This window comes from Ovis aries, chromosome 21 (genome assembly GCF_016772045.2).
Source record: "Ovis aries strain OAR_USU_Benz2616 breed Rambouillet chromosome 21, ARS-UI_Ramb_v3.0, whole genome shotgun sequence".
NCBI classification, from domain to species: domain Eukaryota; kingdom Metazoa; phylum Chordata; class Mammalia; order Artiodactyla; family Bovidae; genus Ovis; species Ovis aries.
The window spans coordinates 45,042,939-45,061,168 of NC_056074.1; the positions used below are offsets into that span (position 1 = coordinate 45,042,939).

General features: G+C 60.1%; 1 protein-coding gene across 14 annotated transcripts in view; it reads left to right on the top strand.

The window, feature by feature from the left end:
- The window catches only part of NAP1L4 (nucleosome assembly protein 1 like 4), a 51,227-nt gene extending 39,265 nt beyond the window's left edge, over nt 1-11,962 (top strand). For 6 of the 14 annotated variants that reach the window (XM_042237852.1, XM_042237851.1, XM_042237854.1 and 3 more), the window contains 6 exons: nt 478-623; nt 2,989-3,011; nt 3,318-3,461; nt 5,750-5,779; nt 6,178-6,234; nt 10,993-11,962. In XM_042237852.1, coding sequence (XP_042093786.1) covers nt 478-623; nt 2,989-3,011; nt 3,318-3,461; nt 5,750-5,779; nt 6,178-6,234; nt 10,993-11,031 — 439 coding nt within the window. In that variant the 3' untranslated portion in view covers nt 11,032-11,962. Of the gene's footprint in view, nt 1-477; nt 624-2,988; nt 3,012-3,317; nt 3,462-5,749; nt 5,780-6,177; nt 6,235-7,940; nt 7,979-10,992 lie in introns of those variants that run through there. The other 8 variants (XM_060404138.1, XM_015103248.3, XM_060404137.1 and 5 more) reach the window with 3 other exon arrangements.
- The last annotated feature ends 6,268 nt before the right edge of the window (nt 11,963-18,230 follow it).

Genomic DNA, 18,230 nt, shown 5'->3' on the forward strand with positions numbered 1-18,230 from the left:
TCCGCGCACTCTCTGTCGGCCAGGGTGACTCAGGTCAGCCCACCGAGGCCTGCCAGCACCCTGGAAGCCGAATGTTCTTCACTGGCCATCTCAGCCCCACCGAGGCCTGCCAGCACCGGGAAGCCGAATGTCCTTCACTGGCCGTCAGTCTTGGCAATGGCCGGCGTGCTTTCCCCATCTAGTCCCGCTCACTTAGTTGTCTTGAGACCTTGTGCCTGAGTGGTGGCGTCCTGTGCGCTGTGGGGTCTGTAAAGGGGCAGCAGTGACAAGCTGCTGACCGGGCATAGTCATGGGAAGGACCTGGCGGGACCCTGCGGAGCGTCTGCGGGGCCACTGTGCAGCCCTCCTGCGCCCGGGGCCTTCGCCTCCTCGAGGAGCGCCCAGTGACCGCTTGCAGGTGCTTGGGTCAAGTTTCTGGTGAAGCACCGAGCTGTGACCTGCTTGCTGGGCACACGGTGACCAGTCTTATCCCTGTAGGTGTACCATTGACTGGAAGAAAGGAAAGAACGTAACCGTCAAAACCATCAAGAAAAAGCAGAAACATAAGGGCCGAGGCACCGTCAGAACAATCACCAAGCAAGTCCCCAATGATTCCTTTTTCAACTTCTTCAGCCCGCTGAGAGGTGAGTGGGCTGGGTTGTGGCTCCCGTACGGACGCAAACGGAATGCCGGCGACCGTCAGGGTGTCCCCTGGCCCTCTGGCAGGCACGGTGCTGTCGGCTGCCCTGCCAGCTGTGGCGTTCCTGGTGGGCCTGTGGGTGCCTGTCCTAGCAGGAAGCCCCCAGGCAGCCCTCAGCTCCGGGGAGGGGCCCGCAGGTGCTCTCACACGCTCACAGCTTACAGGTCGTCCCTCCACCCCTCAGACTGGGCTGTGGTTTTCTCTGTGCGCCTCGGTGTAGAGCGCGAGGCAGTTGGGCGTTAGGTATTGTGACAGACGTGGGCTTTGGGCAGAGTCGGGGCTGGGCAGCAGCACCCGTCCTCCCCTCCCCCAACTCCAGACCCGAAACAGGGCTCAGAGGGCTGAGGGCACAGTTCACGGCCGTCTTCATGTGATGCCCTGCTCCCGAGAATTCGACAGCCAGACCTGCTGGCTGTGCTGCAATACAGACATGAGGGGAGGACACTGTTCCGTGAACAGCAGCCAGTGAGGAAACAGCAGCCCCGCTCCAGGGGATGGTGGCCCTTCGGGCTGTTTGTGGAGGCCACCCGGTGGCGTCACTGGGCTCTGACCCCAAGCTGTGTCTCAGGCTGCCCATCCCCATTCAGTCCCTTGTTTTTCACTGTTGTGGCTGTTGTCTCGGTTTGTTCTTGAGCCTGAAAGGTCCCAGGGTGTGTCAGTTTAGGGGATAAGATCAGCTGTAAACATGTTTTTCAAATTTCCTTGTTTGGAAAGATCCCTTTCAGAGCCTCGCTTGGGAATGTTGGAGGTTTCCTGTGTGAACTCACCGTGAAGAAGAAGGGGTTTGAATCCTAAATTCACTGAGCTTGTTGGACTTTCAGATAATTAATAGCAATTAAGATGGAATTGGAGAAGGAAATGGCACCCCACTCCAGGGTTCTTGCCTCGAGAATCCCAGGGACGGGGGAGCCTGGTGGGCTGCCGTCTATGGGGTCGCACAGAGTCGGACACGACTGAAGCGGCTTAGCAGCAGCAGCAGCAGCGGCAAGATGGAATTAAGTGGACTTGAGGATTTGGGGGGAGTTTAGCAGGGCTCAGAAACTGTGTTGTATTGGTTTGTTCAGTTGCTCAGTCGTGTCCAACTCTTTTCAACTCCACGGACCGCAGCACGCCAGGCTTCCCTGTCCTTCACCATCTCCCGGAGCTCGCTCAGACTCATGTCCTTCGAGTCGGTGATGGCCTCCAGCCATCTCACCCTCTGTCGTCCCTTCCCCTCTTGCCCTGTGTTGCGGTTGGACGGCTCTGAAATGTATCAGGAGTCGCTAAGTTGTATACTTGAAGTGGGTGAGTTTTAGGGTGTGTCACTGTGGAACAGTCAAGCAAGCGACACGCTCTATGAAAATGAACAGAGGAAGACAGTGGGGAAGGATGATGGAGCGGCCAAGGAAAAAATTAAAACGACTTTTCAGATGTGGGAAACGAACACTGCTAGTCCACGCCCCCTTCAGTGTTAGTCCCACTAAACTGGCCCAGCAGTCGGTGAGCAAGCCCCTGTGATTGCTGCCCCAAGGCCAGAGTACCAGAACCTGCATCTCGCTTGCACGTGAGGCTGGGGGGCCACCCTGGGGGTGGGGCTTACACTCCACTGGGGCCCAGACGGCAAGTGCCCCTCGCTGGGCCTGCTCCCCAGGGACGGGCCTCACAGTGGTGGGGCGCCAGGGAGTGGGGGACAGTGCGTTCCCAGCAGGAGCCTCACGCACCGCGTGAACGTCACCAGGCCCTGCTGAGCACACGTCAGGCCTGCTCCTCTGTCGCGCTCGGCTCTGTGCTGGGCTGTCCTGACGTTTGGCACTGGAGGCTCTGTGGCTCAGCTTCAGTGTGGGGCGTGGGGTGCTGCCACCGGCAGCATCGGTGCTGGCACCCCGCCCACCAGGAGCTGTCCCCTCCCTGCTCCTTTGCAAGCAAACAGAAGTAGAGCCCCAGCCTAGCTGAGGTGCAGCGCCTCAGTGCCATGAGGAGGGACTTAGAGCTTCCTGTTTTCTGTTGACTGATTACACGGAGTTACACGAGGTGAAACACCGCCCGAAGCACAGATACTCTTAGACCCTGCAGTCTGGCCTCCGGTGTGCCGTTCTGCTGTTGATACTTTAACCCTCTGCGCGTTCTCTTCTGAAAGTGGCCTTCTCCAGCTGGGCCTGGGGGCTGGGAGACCCTGGGCAGCTTCAGTCTGCGGTGGGAGGAGCAGGTGGGGGGCATCCCGCTTTGGCAATTTCTGGTATACCATGCTGCTTATATGTCAGCTGAGTGTCCCGTGTGGGCTTTAGAAAGGTTTGGTTATCTGTGTAATCAGATGTCTTCTTTTTTTCTAGCATCAGGGGATGGAGAATCACTGGTAAGATTTACATCGTTATTAAGACTCTATTCTGCTGTTAAGGCCTATTTCCCAACTAGTTCGCTGCTTCCTTTTTAACCCGTTCCTGCTCCCCTAAAAACCAGGGGTGAACCTGTGTCCATTGCACCGTGGTGTGGGACAGAGGCGTGCTCTGCGGCAGGGGCAGCCATGTCCTTCAGCCTGCGCCCAGCACTTACCTGCCTCTCCTGTAATATGGCAGCGCCAGCGCCGGGCGCCTTTAAACCAGGTCCCAGGCAGTGGGGTGGGGCCTGGTGAGAGGATGTGACATTTTCCCCATGGAAACAGGTAAGCACCGAGCTTCCCCTCCAGGATGAAGACTCCGAGTTCACGCTAGCCTCCGACTTTGAGATCGGACACTTCTTCCGTGAGCGGATCGTGCCACGTGCCGTGCTCTACTTCACGGGGGAGGCCATCGAGGACGACGACAACGTAGGTGGCCCGGGGGGCCCATGCGGTGGGGCGGTGCTCTCTGGAGCCTGGGGCAGAAGGCATGGCCAAGGTGTCTTGGCGCAGAGCACCCAGTGCCTGAGTCAGCCTGTGCAGTGACGCCGTTCAGGGTTTCCTCTCAAGACCCACAGGCTCACTGCTACATGCAAGGTGTGTGGCTGGGGTGACCCCCAGACATGGGGACTGTCACTCAGCACCACGTGGGGACTCTCAGAGCCGAGTCAAGCTGGCATGTCGCGTGTTGACTACAGAGAGAGAACCTCACACTCCACAGGAAGACGGCTCCCTGGGCCAGCCCTTTCCTGTTGGTCTGGAGGAGCTGGCCTCTCACAGGCAGAGCTTGGGAGCGGGGCCCCCGAGCCATCGCCCGAGACCACTCTCCCTTGTGGCCACGGCCTGGGGCGCCGCCGGCCTTCTTGCTGTGTGGAGAGGTCTCCGTCCTGTCATGTTACCGGAAGCGGCGTGGTTGACGCTTACTCACTTGTGTTGAGCACCCCGCAGTGACCTTTCTGTTGAGGTCTCGGGGGCTCCCGGCCGAGCAGCAGAAGGTGGGCAGGTCTGCGCTGCTCAGCACCCTCCTGTGTGCTGCAGGCCCCGGGGCGGCGAGCGTGGGCCAGCCCGGGCATGCGGCTGCATCGCCTGAGACCAGTGGACTTCTTAGGTGCAGTCTGCCCAGCCCCAGGAATCCAAGAACACGGACACACAGGCATGGTGGATCCGGGGGTCATGAAAGCACCCGGCTTGCTGCTCAGAGTTCAGTTTAGGAATCGCTGGATGTACAGATTGTGATCCAGTGCCGTCCAGTAGCACCTTCTCCATCGAGGGCAGCGTCCTGCCCTCTGTCCACTGCGCAGAGCTGGCACTGCATGATGCTGGACGATGTGAGATACGGCCGTTGGCAGCTGAGGAGCCAGAGGATTGGATTTACCTAATCTGGCCAAGAACGATCTCGTGGCTGCACACTGGAAACCCCCTCCAGACGAGGGTCCGCAGGCCTTCTGGTGATCATATACCCACCAGTGTAAATGCCTGATCATGCGGTGTGTGTATTTATTTACTCACAGTACACGCAGGGCAGCTACTCCTGGTGACATCTGTGTCTGTTTTTATTACTGATGCCATTGACCACACACCACAGGTTCATGGTGTGGTCCAGGGGCTCACTCAGCCTCCAGGCCTGGAGCCCCAGTTCTGCAGGTTCCTGCATGTGCGCTGGAGCTGACGTAACACTCCAGCTACTTTTCAGGCTCCTGACCCAGGAAGCACAGTGGTGTGGGGACAGGCATGAGAGCCCCGGTGTCAGACCTGCTCGGAGCAACGCAGGGGCTGGGCGTCATATCAGGGTGGCGTGCATGCAGGCATTTGGACTTGGGCTTCCACACTCACGTGGGTCACCTTGCTCGGAGCCTTGGCTCTGCCAGAATTTGAGGTGGCTGCACAGAGCTCTCAGAGAATGGTCCAGGGTGAAACAGTGCCCGTGGAGCCTCAGGAAACCAGCACGTGAGCCTGTGCAAGGCTGGTTCCTGTGAGACGGGCCACCCAGCACTGTCAGAGGCTGCTCAGGACACAGGTTAGGAAGGAGCCTGCGACATCCCCACCCTGCTGCTGCTCAGGCCGAGGGGGCGTGCAGACCAGGCCCGACACTGTGCTCTGCTGAGTGCCTTTGAGCTGCTGCTGAGGACTGTGGGAGGGGGGCTCCAGGAAGAAAGATGGTGGGAGAAAGCCTGCTCCTTCTGCAGGTGCCTTGTTGATGCAGCCCACAGGAATGAGGTGCATGTAGTTTTGTTTGCTTCTGGGAGCAGCCTCGTATCTGAGGCTCGGCTGGGAGCCTGACCAGCAGTGTCTTCGGACACACGAGAGGTTGGATCGGGCCGTTCATTCAGCCACAGTGTTGGAGTGTCTCCTGGCCTAGTCTAAACGCCAAGGCTCTGTTGCACTGCCAGATACAGGCGAACGGGCTCCCCCGTCTGAGATGCAGAATGACACGGAGAGTCCTGTGCGTGATGAACCGCGCGGCTGGTCTGCTTAGATCGGGCTGTTTCCCGGTCGGACACGGCGCACCCCCAAGCTGACCGGCTCCTGTGCCCCACCCCCACCCGTAGTCTTTGTTTGGGGCGATTTTCAGAGACTTGGCGTCCCACGAACATGGCAGGACACGGCAGGAAGCTGGCTTCTGCTCGGAGGCCGGGCCACTGTGGACATGGGGCAGGGGCTGGGTCTGGGTCAGGTTGCCACTGCGCTTTGTAAAAATCTCTTTCCTTCCCTTGCAGTTTGAAGAAGGTGAGGAAGGAGAAGAGGAGGTAAGAGTTGGCTCACGTGAGACGCCGTTCCCCAAGGTGGTCCTCGGCCCCCTCTCCCGAGTGGACGGAGGCTGTGGGGTCTAACTGGCCACGATACACTTGTCTTGTGGGGCCCTGCCCCGGAGGCCCTTGGCCCTGGCGAACACTTGCTAAGACACGGCAGATGGGTGGCAGTGTCGAGTTGGACCCTGCGGTTGGCTTACGAAAGCGCATCTTACAGAGTAACCATTTGGCAAACGAAACCCACTTGCTCAGCAGCGTGTTTATTGCAGGGTCATCTGTGGGAAAGGTGTCCAAAGGAGGGATTCGGTTGAGTGTGGGTGATCATGATTGTAGCCGATTTCCTTGTGAATCAGGAGTCCTGTCTGTTCAGCTCGTTGTCCCTCCTTCTGATGCAGGAGTTAGAAGGAGACGAGGAAGCAGAAGATGATGACGATGCCGAGATTAACCCCAAGGTGAGTTGTCTGGAATTCCCGCACCTGTGTCTGCTACGCTGCTGAGCTTTTAAAGCGCATTCCTAGCTTTGAGCCAGGCTGTTAGGAACACGTGCCTGTCAGTCTCTAATTAGAAAAGTGAAAATTGTACCAGAAATATACTCGCATGACGAGCTGCTTAGATACCTGAAAACAACTTGAGTGTTGAATGGCTTTCCAGGTCTTTCTCAAGTCTGTGCCTTATTTATGTAAACTTACTCTGGAGAGCAGCTTTACGTTCCTAAGCTTTGTGGTATAGTCAGCAGCATGAATAAACCTTTTTGTTTTGTGTTTGTTTTTGGAAAAAGTACAGAGATAGGGTTTGGTTTGTCTTGATGACTAGAATAAAGGAGCAGTAGGCATAATTTTAGAGTTGTAACTGGGCTCAGACTAGTGAGGAGATACGTCCCAGTAGCTTAGATAATTTGAAATATACCAGGAAGCTTTGCAGAAACCAGCAAAGAAGCAGCTGACGAGGATAAGTGGCAGCCCCAGCGATTTCACACAGAAGTGAGGTTTAACCTGCCGCCTCAGATGAGCTGGCCTCAAGGAGCTTGCCACTTCACGCGTGTTTACATGCAGAGCTGTTCTAATGCTGTTCTAAAGCTGTATTGAGAGCCGCTTTTCATGTGCTCACGTGAAATTTATGGCTCACCTGCCTCTTAGGACCAAGCACATCACAGCCGTCAGAAGACTAGCTGTGCTCGGCGCTGTGGGCTCTTAAGTAGACAGGGTTGGCAGTCTACCCCGCTCGGGCCCGAGGCTGGCCTTGTGTAACTGGGCCTGAGCGCTCCGTGGCACCAGCTGTGTCTATGAGTGCACGCTCACAGTGGTGCTTCCTTCTGGGGAAGGGTGTGAGTGCGTTTACCACCTCACTGTACCGTGTAGGTACTGCTCTGGGCGTGGGCTCGGACACGTTCATCTTTTCTAAGCCAGCCTGTCCCTTTACGGTGGAACCGAGCACGCCAGGGCCCCGAGTGCCTTGCCCTTTGCCATCAGGTGAGGAGCCGTGCCCTGCCTGCGCCCAGGTGTATGTGCCTGGCTGTTCTGCAGCCCTCGGGGGCCTGAGGCCCACGTTCACAGTGGGATTCCAGGCCAGAGGCAGATGGCTCCGGCGTCCGCCCCCGACTCCAGGGCCCGCCTGCCGCCCGTGCCCTGAGGCACCAAGGCTGCTCACTCCTCCTGTCCTGTCGTCTCTCTCGTCGTCGTCCGCCTCTTCTCTCCATGGCGAGGCCTCCTGTCCTCTCTCATGTCTGGTCCTTGTAGAAGAGCAGCCTCACCTGCTGACTGCAGGAGGAGGGGACGGCCAGGGCTAACCCTTCACGAGGGCCTCCGTGTGTTTCGCCGGTTGGGAGCGGGCTAGAGGGACTGGGGCTCGTGGTGTGCGGGCCCTTTGTCAGCCGCACCTCGGGGTCTGGTCTGGTCCTCTGGGGCCGTGACGGGACACTGCTGTCTCGGTGCCCCTCTTCAGAGGGTTCTCAAGTCAGTCTGCCACGGGCAGGGGGCCACGCAAGAGGGGCTGCTCGGGCGTTAGAGGAGCAGGTCTGGGTGAGAGGTTCCCCATCTCAGGATTGGTGTTTCGCAGCCCTGTGCACCGTGAGAAACTGTGGCTCTTTCCTCCTGTTTAACTTTGTGCATTTCATTTTCTCTCATGCTGATGGTTCCTTTCAATTTTTCTCCCCATTTAGGTGTAATTTTTGTCTGTTAATCATTCATACGTTTCTAGGTAAGGTGGAATTCCATTCATTCATACCTTCCAAACGTGTGGTCTGTGTTGTGTTACAATGCCACGCTGTGACTGGTAGCGTGTCCGGGACGCTCGGCACGTGCGGGACTGCACGGGGCTTTCTGAGAGCGGGTATGCACTTTGCAGACCAGCCGACAGAAGCCACATCGGGCTCCTGCTGGCCGAGCCCAGAGTTTGTTGCCAACCAGGTAGCGGCGGTGTCACTGGTGTGGTGTCTCTGTTGACAGTGGGGCTGCCCCCCCTTCCCGTCCCTCCTACCCCCGCTCCCCCCCACCCCCAGTAAGAGGACAGAATAAGGGGCTGGAGCCAGGATGCCCGGGCCCCCAGCAGGACCAGCCTGCTGCCCACTGTGATTTTCTCCCCCACGTGTCTGTTGCTCGTTCGTGCTTCTCAAGTTCAGGTGTCCTGCAGTCCGCAGGGAGGAAAGGGTGGACGTTAGTGTGCCAGGACGTTCTGCCTGGGGAGCTACTGGCGCCAGCGTCCTGTTGGCATTGGTGAGTGCTGTGGAGGTTGCCGAGGCGTGTGTGGCTCAAGTAAGAGAACCGGCTCCAGACCAAGGCAGTCCGCCCTGGCCCCTGCGGGCCCCCCCACTTCCTCGTGGCTCTGCCCGTGTCACGAGCCCCCCTCACAGACTCTGCTGTTGGCTCCTGTGGGAAAGGGAGGGAGTTGCACACAGGAGACCTGTGTGAAGCCGGGGTGGCAGTGTTGGCATCTAGGCGGGAGCAGGGCTCCCAGACTGCGCTGGTGTGGGGGGCTCCCGGAAGAGCAGAGCTGTGTCTGCACCTCAGAGCTGGAGAGGGCGTCTGTCTGCATCACCTCCCTTCACTCAGGCGGGCTGGCTTTCTTAGGAAACCGAGGCAGGCAGGCGGACGCAGCTACAGAAGTCTTTGGTGGGTGACATGCACACCCACCCTGGGTGCCGTCTGAGGAGTTAGAGCGGTCGTGTCTCCTTGCTCTTGGCCCCCACTGCCCGTGTTGTCCGAGGGAGGTCACCAAGCCCGCTGGGCCCGAAGCCCCTCTGCTCCCTGCCCCCAGCCAGTGAAGTGGGCCATCTTTGAGCAGCCCAGCGTGTCCTCTGGCAGAACCAGACGCTCACACTGTTGAGCGTCTGTCTCCAGGTCCGGAGCCCCTGTGGGGGAGGCTGCTCCCAGGACTGGGCCACCAGCGCTGAGACTGGGGTGGGTCGGTGGGGGCCTACCCTCTCAGGCAGTTGCTATCTGTGAAGGGCTTTCTCTAAACGCCCCCAGCGGGCAAGGGGTTGGCTCTCTCGTCCCTTGATGAGACAGCTCGGGGTTTTGACAGCTCGTGACATGAGGGCGGGAGTTCCTGCAGGTTGTTTTGGCCTCACGGGCCAGAACCCGGTGTCTTGTTGACAGAGTTCGCTCTCGGGACTGCAGGGCTGTGTCACTGCTCCAGCCTGGAAGTTGCGTCCGTCTGGACGCTGGCCTGGGGTGGGGCTGTGCTTGGTGTTTGGGAGGCAGCATGCCACAGGCGGCCCCTCTCGGCCGCCTGGTGAGCTCCCCTCCACCTTCCCCACCGCCACGCCCATCCCCACCGCCCGTCCTAGCCTTGGGGCAGCCAGTTCCCGCCAGCGTCTGCAGCCTCCGAGGTGACCAGCTGGTGATGCGTGCTCGTGGCAGAGAAGCTGTGGCCCTGGAGACGGCGCGCTGAGTTGCGTGCTGCTCCGTGTGACATGGCCCCCCGTCTGCCCACTGTGTCCATTTCCCTAGAGGGAGGCAGTGCCGCGTCCCAGGCCCGAGCCTCCTGCCCGGGCCCACCCCCTCGGCCTCAGCTCTCCAGACTGGAGACACACGCCGCCCCTTGTCCCCAGACAGCTGCACGCCACTGCCCCAGTCCGGAGCACCTCTGCACACCCAGTGAGTCTGGAAGCAGCCTCTGAGCCCCGTGGCCACGTGTCCGGGCTGTCTCCAGGCCCCCTTTGAGATGACCGTTTGAGTTAGGTCTCTTCCAAGTAGAACTTCTCGTCAGGGTGCTCGCTCTGGGCCCAGGCTCCGGGTGGTATTCCTGGGGAGTGTGTGATGAGGCGCTGTTAGCCCAGTGCTGGGCGGGCCCGGGGCCAGGCCTGGAGTGAGCATCCCGCTTGGCCCTGTGCTCATGCACTTGGCGAGAGGGGCTCAGCCTGGGGCCTGTGCTCACTGTCTTGCCTCTGTGCATCCTTCACACGTGGGCTTTTCGTCCCGCAAGTGTGGGTTCCCACAGGACGGCTTGTTAATCCTCAGTGTTAGTTGTGTTATCCCAGATGTTTCTTTTACACTGTGTGATGCCAGTTTTTTGTAGACTCTTGGACATGCCAGGTTATAGTCAGAGTAATTTGTCATCTTCCCAGCCAGAAATCATTGGCTCAGAAGTATTGGTGAAATCGTTGTCTGTTTCTGAGGCTCTTGTGGTCTCCACACAAAATTCATGGGGTTGCTAAACAGGTTGAAACGCTGTGAGCTGTTCTCCGTTAGACTGTAGTCACGTGAGACTGCTCTGGGGAGTGGTCTCCCGCTCCCTCTTCTGGAAGGCTAGCGTGCCCGCTGGGGGGCTCCTGGGAGGGCTGGGCTTTGTGCAGCTCTTGGTGGCCCCTCACCCACTGCCATGACCTGTCCCCGTCAGTAAGTGGAGCTCTGAGGCCTGGGCTCGGGGGCAGTGTGCCCCAGGCAGGGCCCTGAGGCCCGGTCCATCCGGGCCTTCTCGCTGGGCCGGGCGCTCCTCTGGTTAATTACTCTGTGCCACTGAAGGACCTCCCCTCACCCTCAGATCCTCCTGTGACAGTTAGAGTGTCTTTAAACAAGAAAAGGCAGCCCCACTGTGCACTTGTTTCTGGGAAGTTAGCTTATTTTTTTTGTTACTATTTTCAAAGTGTATGTTAGCAACCAGTTCTTTAGTCAGAACAAGAGAAGTATTGAGTCTTTGTTTTCGTTGTTGGATGGAGATGCGAGCTGACGGGTTGCCTGGTTCTCTACAGTCTCGTTTTCTCTCGTTGACAGAAGGAGCCCAGCCAGCCCTCGGAGTGCAAGCAGCAGTGAGGCGCCCGCGTGGACAGTGCTCACACCTAACTCGTTTTCAAGTGCATGATTTTCACTTTAACTTGTCCTTTTACTTTATTATTTTGCTTAACCTGTACAGTGGCAGCTCAGATGCATTTCAGAGATAGGTTTAATCCCAGCACCCTCTACGGCCTTGGGCACAGCTCAGTGGACTCACCCAGCCCTGCCTTGGGGAGGGCCCTGCAGATCGCGTTGGGGGATCGCTGGGCGCCAAGGGCACGTGTCCAGGGGTGTGGTTCCAGGGCATCTCGAACTGGCTCAGCCTCTGCCATGAGGACACCCACGCGCCGTCTCCAGTCCCGGCAGCGCCAGCGCGGGTAGCCACCCTTCTCACACTGCTCTGTCTTTAGTTTTATTTTCCTCAGGACTGACCCTGAGGCTCCAGCTTTTGTGGTTCATCTCGTATTTATTTTATCTTTCACGCTGGTGACGGCTTGGGGGTGTCGTTCAAGTTTCTGAGACCCTGTGGGGACCAGACACCCGGTGCCCTGAGCCGGAGGTGCTGGTCAGGCTGCAGACCCTGCGGAAGAAGCTGCTCCCTCAGGACACGCGGACCATGCTTGGCCTTGGGGACGGGGGTGGGGCTGTGTGCAGAACCAGGGTTTGCCAGGCTCGCGGGGAGGGGCTCCGGCTGGCAAGCACGGCTTTCCTCCGTAGTGCAACACGTCTTGCTTTCTTGTAGCTCCCATTTCTTGGCCCCACACTCATTTTGTCTTAAAAGCCTTGGGTTCCGAGCGAGCTGTCCTTGGTGGCGTGTGGGTTTTGAGTGTGTGACCTCTGGCCCGGGGAGTTCAGGCTGTGGCCAGGCTGTAGAGTGCTCAGCCTTACTTAACGATACATTTGTAACTGAATACAGTGTTTTCAATTTGTACAGAATAGTTAGAATATTCTATTAAAGTTGTGAACCATGGACCCAGCGTGTGTGTCTTCCTTGGGGGGCCGCGGCGGGTGGGGCTGCAGGACGCCACTCTCTGGGCGCTGGGTGTGGGCGGATCCAGGGCTTCGGGACTCCTGGTTTGTCTTTGTTCCTGAGGCGCGCTTCCCTGTCGATGGGTTGGGGTCCCCGTCCCTGAACCCAGCAGAGTCATTTCTCAGCATTTGCAGGTTTGCACCCTCCAGGTTGGAAGGTTCCAGAAGGGACGCTTCCTGAGCGAGCCGTGTGCCGTCGGCTTCTGGCCGCTGCTTTTCCGGGGTTTCCTCCTGCCCCCTTCTCAGGAGCAGGAGCTCGTCCCAGAAAAGACGCTTCCGGCGTGCGGGCCGCGTCTCCGCAGGCCCTTCCGGTTTCCGGGGTTTGCGCCGCCCCCTTCCCAGAAGCACCCGCTCCCCGGGCCCCTTGCTCCCGCTGCACGGCTGGGATTCTGCCGGTGGCGAGGCCGCGGCGCCCAGAGAGGCAGGAGGCGCCAGGGCGGGCAGGCAGGTGGCTGGCCGCCCCCCGTCCTCACAGGGGTCCAGCTCACACGACGCCCGCCTGCCTCCGGGGCCAGAAAGGGGAGGGCGGGAAGCGCGGAGCATGGCTGAACATGCGTTCAGGGACGACTGTAGAGCTGGAAGGTCTTGACTGAAGTGTCTGCGCGGCCGAGCCTCAGACCCCAGCAGTGGGCGGTGGGGACCCTTCCCGTGCCCGCCCCAGAGGCCAGCAAGGAGAGGCTGCCTTGTTCCCACCCACATGCAGCCAGTAGCCCATCCTTGGAGAGTGCGAGGCCCCCACATCCCCGCCCTGTCCCCCCAGGAGCCCCCACTCCAGGCTGGCTGCTGTCACCGCCGACCCGGGGCTCTCCATGACCGCGCTGATGACAAGAGCGGACAGGGCGGTGGCGCACGGCACTGTGCCCGGGGGGCCTGCAGGAGGCGAGCAGACGCCATGGCGCTGGGGGCGCCTTATCTCGCTGCCGGTGGTCCCTGTCCCGCTGTCCTCACCAGCGGGCGATGGACCCGAGTTCACGCCCGAAGCAGCGGCTCCATCCTGAGCGCAGAAGGATGCTGGGCGAGTCAGGCGAGCAGCTGCTCTTCGGTACGTCGGTGGACGGTGGTGAGCGTGGGGCAGGTTGGTGTGACGAGAGCCAGAGAAGACGGTCAGGTTCTCTGCCCAGCACCCTGTAGGCTTCAGGAGAGGAGGTGCGTGTCACCTGGGTGCGAGTCTGTGGACATGGTTCGCGGTTTGAGATGGCCACAGGGTGGGGCGGCCCCTTGCTCACCCCCAGGAGACAGGAGGGGTCGAGTCCCCTCCCTTGACGAACTCCTGGAACACCCAGGACCGAGGCACCGCCCTGGCCCTGGGGAACATCTGGGGTGTGTTGGGAGGAACAGGACCTGTGTGGTGAACACGCTCATGTGTGAGTGCACACCGGAGCGTGGAGACGCGGGTGTGAGTGCAGCTGGCACACGGGAACGCCTGTGTGAGCGCACACCAGGGCACGGGAGCATTTGTGTGAATGCACACCAGGGCACGGGAGTGCCTGTGCAGGAGTGCACACCAGTGCGTGAGAATGCCTGCGGGAGTGCACGCTGGTGCGTGGGAACAACTGTGTGTGCACAAGTGTGTGGGAGCACCTGTGAGAGTGCACACCGGTCCATCGGGAGACTGGTCAGTGCACACCGGTGCGTGGGAGCACCTGTGTGCGGGTGTCCAGTCATCCCGTGTGGAGGCTCCCAGCTCACCAGGAGGCCGGACGGAGGTGCTGAAGACGGGAGAACCACTGGGATGGCCCCTTTCCGCATCCCCTATGGGGAACCGTGTGGCAGACGAAGTGGGTTCACCTCCGGACAGTCGGGGTGGAGGGCGGCATGTTGTGGTTACTCAATGCGGTACTGGGTTTTGCTTCCCCTGTGGGGTAGGAAGGGTGGGCGAGGGTGCCCGGCGCTGGGGCCTCAGGCTGCCCCTTGGCTGTTCTGGGTACACTTGGCAAGACTGCCGCGCGAAGCCCTGCAAATGTGCCCTCCCCACCAAGCATTAGGGCTCTGACTCCACGGCCACGGCCCCTCACCGGCCCCCAGGTTCGGTCAGGCCTTGCCGTTGCAGCTGGAAGGTCACAGAGCATCCAGGAGCATTGCCCAGAGCCATCAGCCTGGAGGCAGCGGGGCGGTGGCACTCGTGGTGGCACTCAGCTCTGCCTGGAGCTGCAGCTGCCTGGGCCCAGCGCTGCCTGTGCGGACAGGCCTCCACCTCTGCCCGCTGACTGCCGCGAGCCAGGTAGAGCTTGGATGGCCTGGGCGCCCGCCCAGCCTTCACGACGCTCCTCAGGGGTCCCCTCCAGTGGTCTCTGCTGTGAGGCTCCCCACGCCCTCCTTGCTTGGTCGCAGGCCCCAGGGCCTGGTTCCCTGCCTTTCCCAGGGCCTGCGCCTCGTCTGTCACTGCGTCCTCAAAACCGAGGGGTGGACTCCGGGTCCAGGGGCCACTCTGACCCCCTCCTCCGCCAGCCTCGGCACCCCAGCTTCTGGGAGACACACGGCCCAGCACCCAGGCCTCGGGGCAGGAGCCCCGGGCTGAAGGCGGCCGCAGTGGCCGTGCACCCCACATGGGGCAACCCTTGACAGCAGGAGCCCAACGACACGGGGGTCCCAGAAGTGTCACCTGAGTGGGTGGGGCCTGGGACGTGTGCACACTTGTTGCGTGGGGAGGTGTGGTACACGTCACTGTAGCTGAGTTTTCACAAGCCCCACAGATGGGGGTGGTTCCACTTAAAACTCTGGTTTTGCTCTTATGGGTTAGGGGTTTTGGCCCCAGGGCCTGGCGTGGGCACCAGCCCTCCTGGCCCCTGGCTCACCCTGGTGGCCGGCCTGCCGTGTCGGTTCACAGCCTCCACTCTGGGGCAGGGGCCCCACAGAGCTCACTTCTTCCAGGGCCCAGCTGTCCCCCCAGGCCCACGGATTCCCCCTTCAGTCCAGGCCGTGACAGGGCCAAGCTGACTCAAGCCAGTGGTTCCTGCCCCCTGAACTCTTCCCAACCAGGGGGGCGGGGTTGGGTGGGCTCTCCCCGTAGGTGGGTGACTAGGCTGGACAGAGAGGGGGTGGAGCCCAGGGTAGGATCTCTGGCCTAACGTCCACTCAGTCTCTCCTCCCTACTCCCCTTTACTGCCTCCAAGAGTCCAATGGGCCGGGCAATGCTGGCTGGGCTGCAGAGGCCCAGTGGGACAGGGACCACCTCCAGCTGCGCCGCCAGCCAGGCCCCTGGTGGATGCAGGTGCTGTGCCGGGGGCTGGGCCCTGCAGGAGGGCACGGTCCCGAGCACGGGTGACCCTTGGCTAATGGCCACCGTGCTGGACTCGGGCCCCTGCCTCCAAGCCCTTGTGAGCAGCTTCCTTCCTGTGGGGGCAGGCATTTCCCCTGGCCCCAGGCTCAGGGCAGGGCCACATGGGCCACAGGAGCCCATGACCCCAGACCCAGCCATCCCCCGACTCCCCCAGAGTCGCTGGCAAGCAGTCCCCGGCAGCAGAAGTTCCGGGACCCTGCTGGCCTGGGCAGGCCTCTGAACTTGCCCTGACGCTCTGGACACCTCAGCCTCCTTCTCACAGCCCCGGAGCCTGTCTGTGGATTCCCACCAGGTGCTGGCCCTGGAGACCCCCATGAGTCCCGCCTCCTCAGGCCACTGGAAAGGTGCAGCCCAGCTACACTCCAAGGCCAAGGCACCATGGTGTGCCTGGGTGCAGCCTCCACCCGCTCCGAGGTGTCACTGCTGGCCCAGTCACCAGCCCATCTGGTCACGCCAACAGCTCGGAGAGGCGGCCAGACGTGGCTTTCCATGACAAGCCGACAACCCCGGCCTAGTGGGGATCCACGCTCGTGGGGCCTGTGGCCCTTGCACAGGCCACAAACGGCCTCTGTGGTCTTCCCCGGGGGCTTCCCAGGGCCCTTCTTGCAGTCGAGCATGCCTGCCCGTCTGCGGCCTGCCCAGGTCTTGGTTCTGCATCTGGGGTCTGAGTGGACCCATCATTTCCTGCCCTGGGGATTCAGGGAGGGGAAGCTGGGGTGCGAGGCCAGAACTGCCTCCTTCCCAGACCCTGAGTACAGGGCTGGCTGCCCACACCACCTCCCCAGAGCCTGCAGGCTCAGAGCCCAGGGCCTCCGTGGGGCTCGGGCATCCTCCTGGGGACAGAGGCTCCTGGGGACAGAGGCTCCTGGGAGCGGCGCTGGGCCTCCACAAGGCTGGGGCGTCCTCCTGGGGACAGAGGCTCCTGGGGGTGGAGCTGGGCCCCCGCAAGACGGGCGTCCTCCCGCCTCAGGAGGTTCCAAAGTGGGGCAGGGTAGATGGCTACAGAAAAGGGTGGGGTGGGCAGGAGGCAGGGAAGTGGGTGCCAGGACCCTGGTCCTCAAAGTGGGAGGCACAAGGGGACACCTGAGAGCATGAGGTGCCTGGGCTGGTCTGAGGGGGCCTGGGGACCCAGAGCCAGGGTGCCCGGCCCCTTAGCAGCTCATGGGTGGGGGCTGAGATGGGGCTGGCAGCTGGCAGGGGTCTCATGTAGAGACCTGCCCGAGACTGCAGTGCCCAGCGAGAGGCTGATGCGCCAAAGAAAGCAGAGCCTCCACCCAGAGGAGGGGCTGAGGGGACCCCCTGGCCAGGTCCCTCCCCACTGCTGGTCCCCTATCAGCCACCTCCTGGGGCAGCCCAGGCCCCTCGGAACGTCCCGAGCCTGCCCTCCTCTCCTCTGGCTCCCCTCCTGGCCAGGAAGTCTCCCCTGCCAGACCACAAGGGGCTCTGTCTCCTTGTTCACACCTGGGGAGAGCCAGGTGATGTGGAGAAACCCTGCTCACCTTGAGGACCCAGCTCAGAGTCACTGGTGGTCTCAGCACCTGTGGTCAGCTGACGACCCCATCACTCTGTCTCACACGGGCTCTCATCTGCCAGCCACCTGGCTGCAGGCCCGGGGGAGGGTGAGAGTGGGTGGGCGGGGTTGGGGGCAGGCTCACTATCAGAGCCCCTGGGGGCTGTGTCAGTGTCCTGGGGCGGCTGTCACAAATGACCACGAAGTGCGGAGGCCAGAAGTCCCGGATCAAGGTGTTGGTGGGACCACGTCCCCAGCCAAGACGCTACAGGAGGGTCCTCCCGCCTCCTCAGTACTTGAACTGAGAACTTCCAGATGTACAAGTTGGGTTTCAAAGAGGGAGAGGAACCAGACGTCAAATTGCCAACATCCACTGGATCATTGGAAAAGCAAGAGAGTTCCGGGAAAACATCTACTGTTTTATTGACTACGCCAAAGCCTTTGACTGTGTGGGTCAAAACAAACTGGAAAATTCTTAGCAAGACGGGATTATAGACCACCGTATCTGTCTCCTGAGAAATCTGTATGTGGGTCAAGAAGCAACACTTAGAACTGGACATGGTACAACGGACTGGTCCGAACTTGGGAAAGGAGTGTGACAAGGCTGTATGTTGTCACGCTGCTTATTTAACTTATATGCAGAGTAAAGTGTTAGTTGCTTACTCATGTCCAACTCTTTGCAACCCCGTGGACTGTAGCCCGTCTGGCTCCTCTGTCGGTGGAATTCTCCAGGCAAGAATACCCGAGTGGGTAACCGTTCCCTTCTCCAGGGGATCTTCCCAACCCAGGGACTGAACCCAGGTCTCCTGCGTTGCAGGCAGGTTCCTTACCATCTGAGCCCCCAGGGACCGCCTTATACGCATGGCGCATCAAGCAAAATGCCAGGCTGGATGAGTTACAAGCTGGAATCAAGGTTGTCTGGAGAAATATCAAAAGCCTCAGATATGCAGGTGATACCCCTCTAATGGCAGAACGTGAGGGGGAACTAAAAACCCCTTGATGAAGGCGAAAAGCTTTTTTTCCACAAAGCTGGCTTGAAACTCAACAGTCAAAAAACTGAGATCATGGTATCTGGTTCTATCAGTTCACTTCAGTTGCTCAGTCATGTCCAACTATTTGCAACCCCATGAACTACAGCACATCAGGCTTCCCTGCCCATCACCAACTTCCGGAGTTTATTCAAGCTCATGTCCTTTGAGTCGGTGATGCCATCCAACCATCTTATCCTCTGTCGTCCCCTTCTCCTGCCTTCAATCTTTTTTAGCACTTTTCAGGGTCTTTTCCAATAAGTCAGTTCTTCACAGCAGGTGGTCAAAGGATTGGAGCTTCAGCTTCAGCATCAGTCCTTCCAATATATATTCAGGACTGATTTCCTTTAAGAGTGACTGGTTTGATCTCCTTGCAGTCCAAGGAACTCTT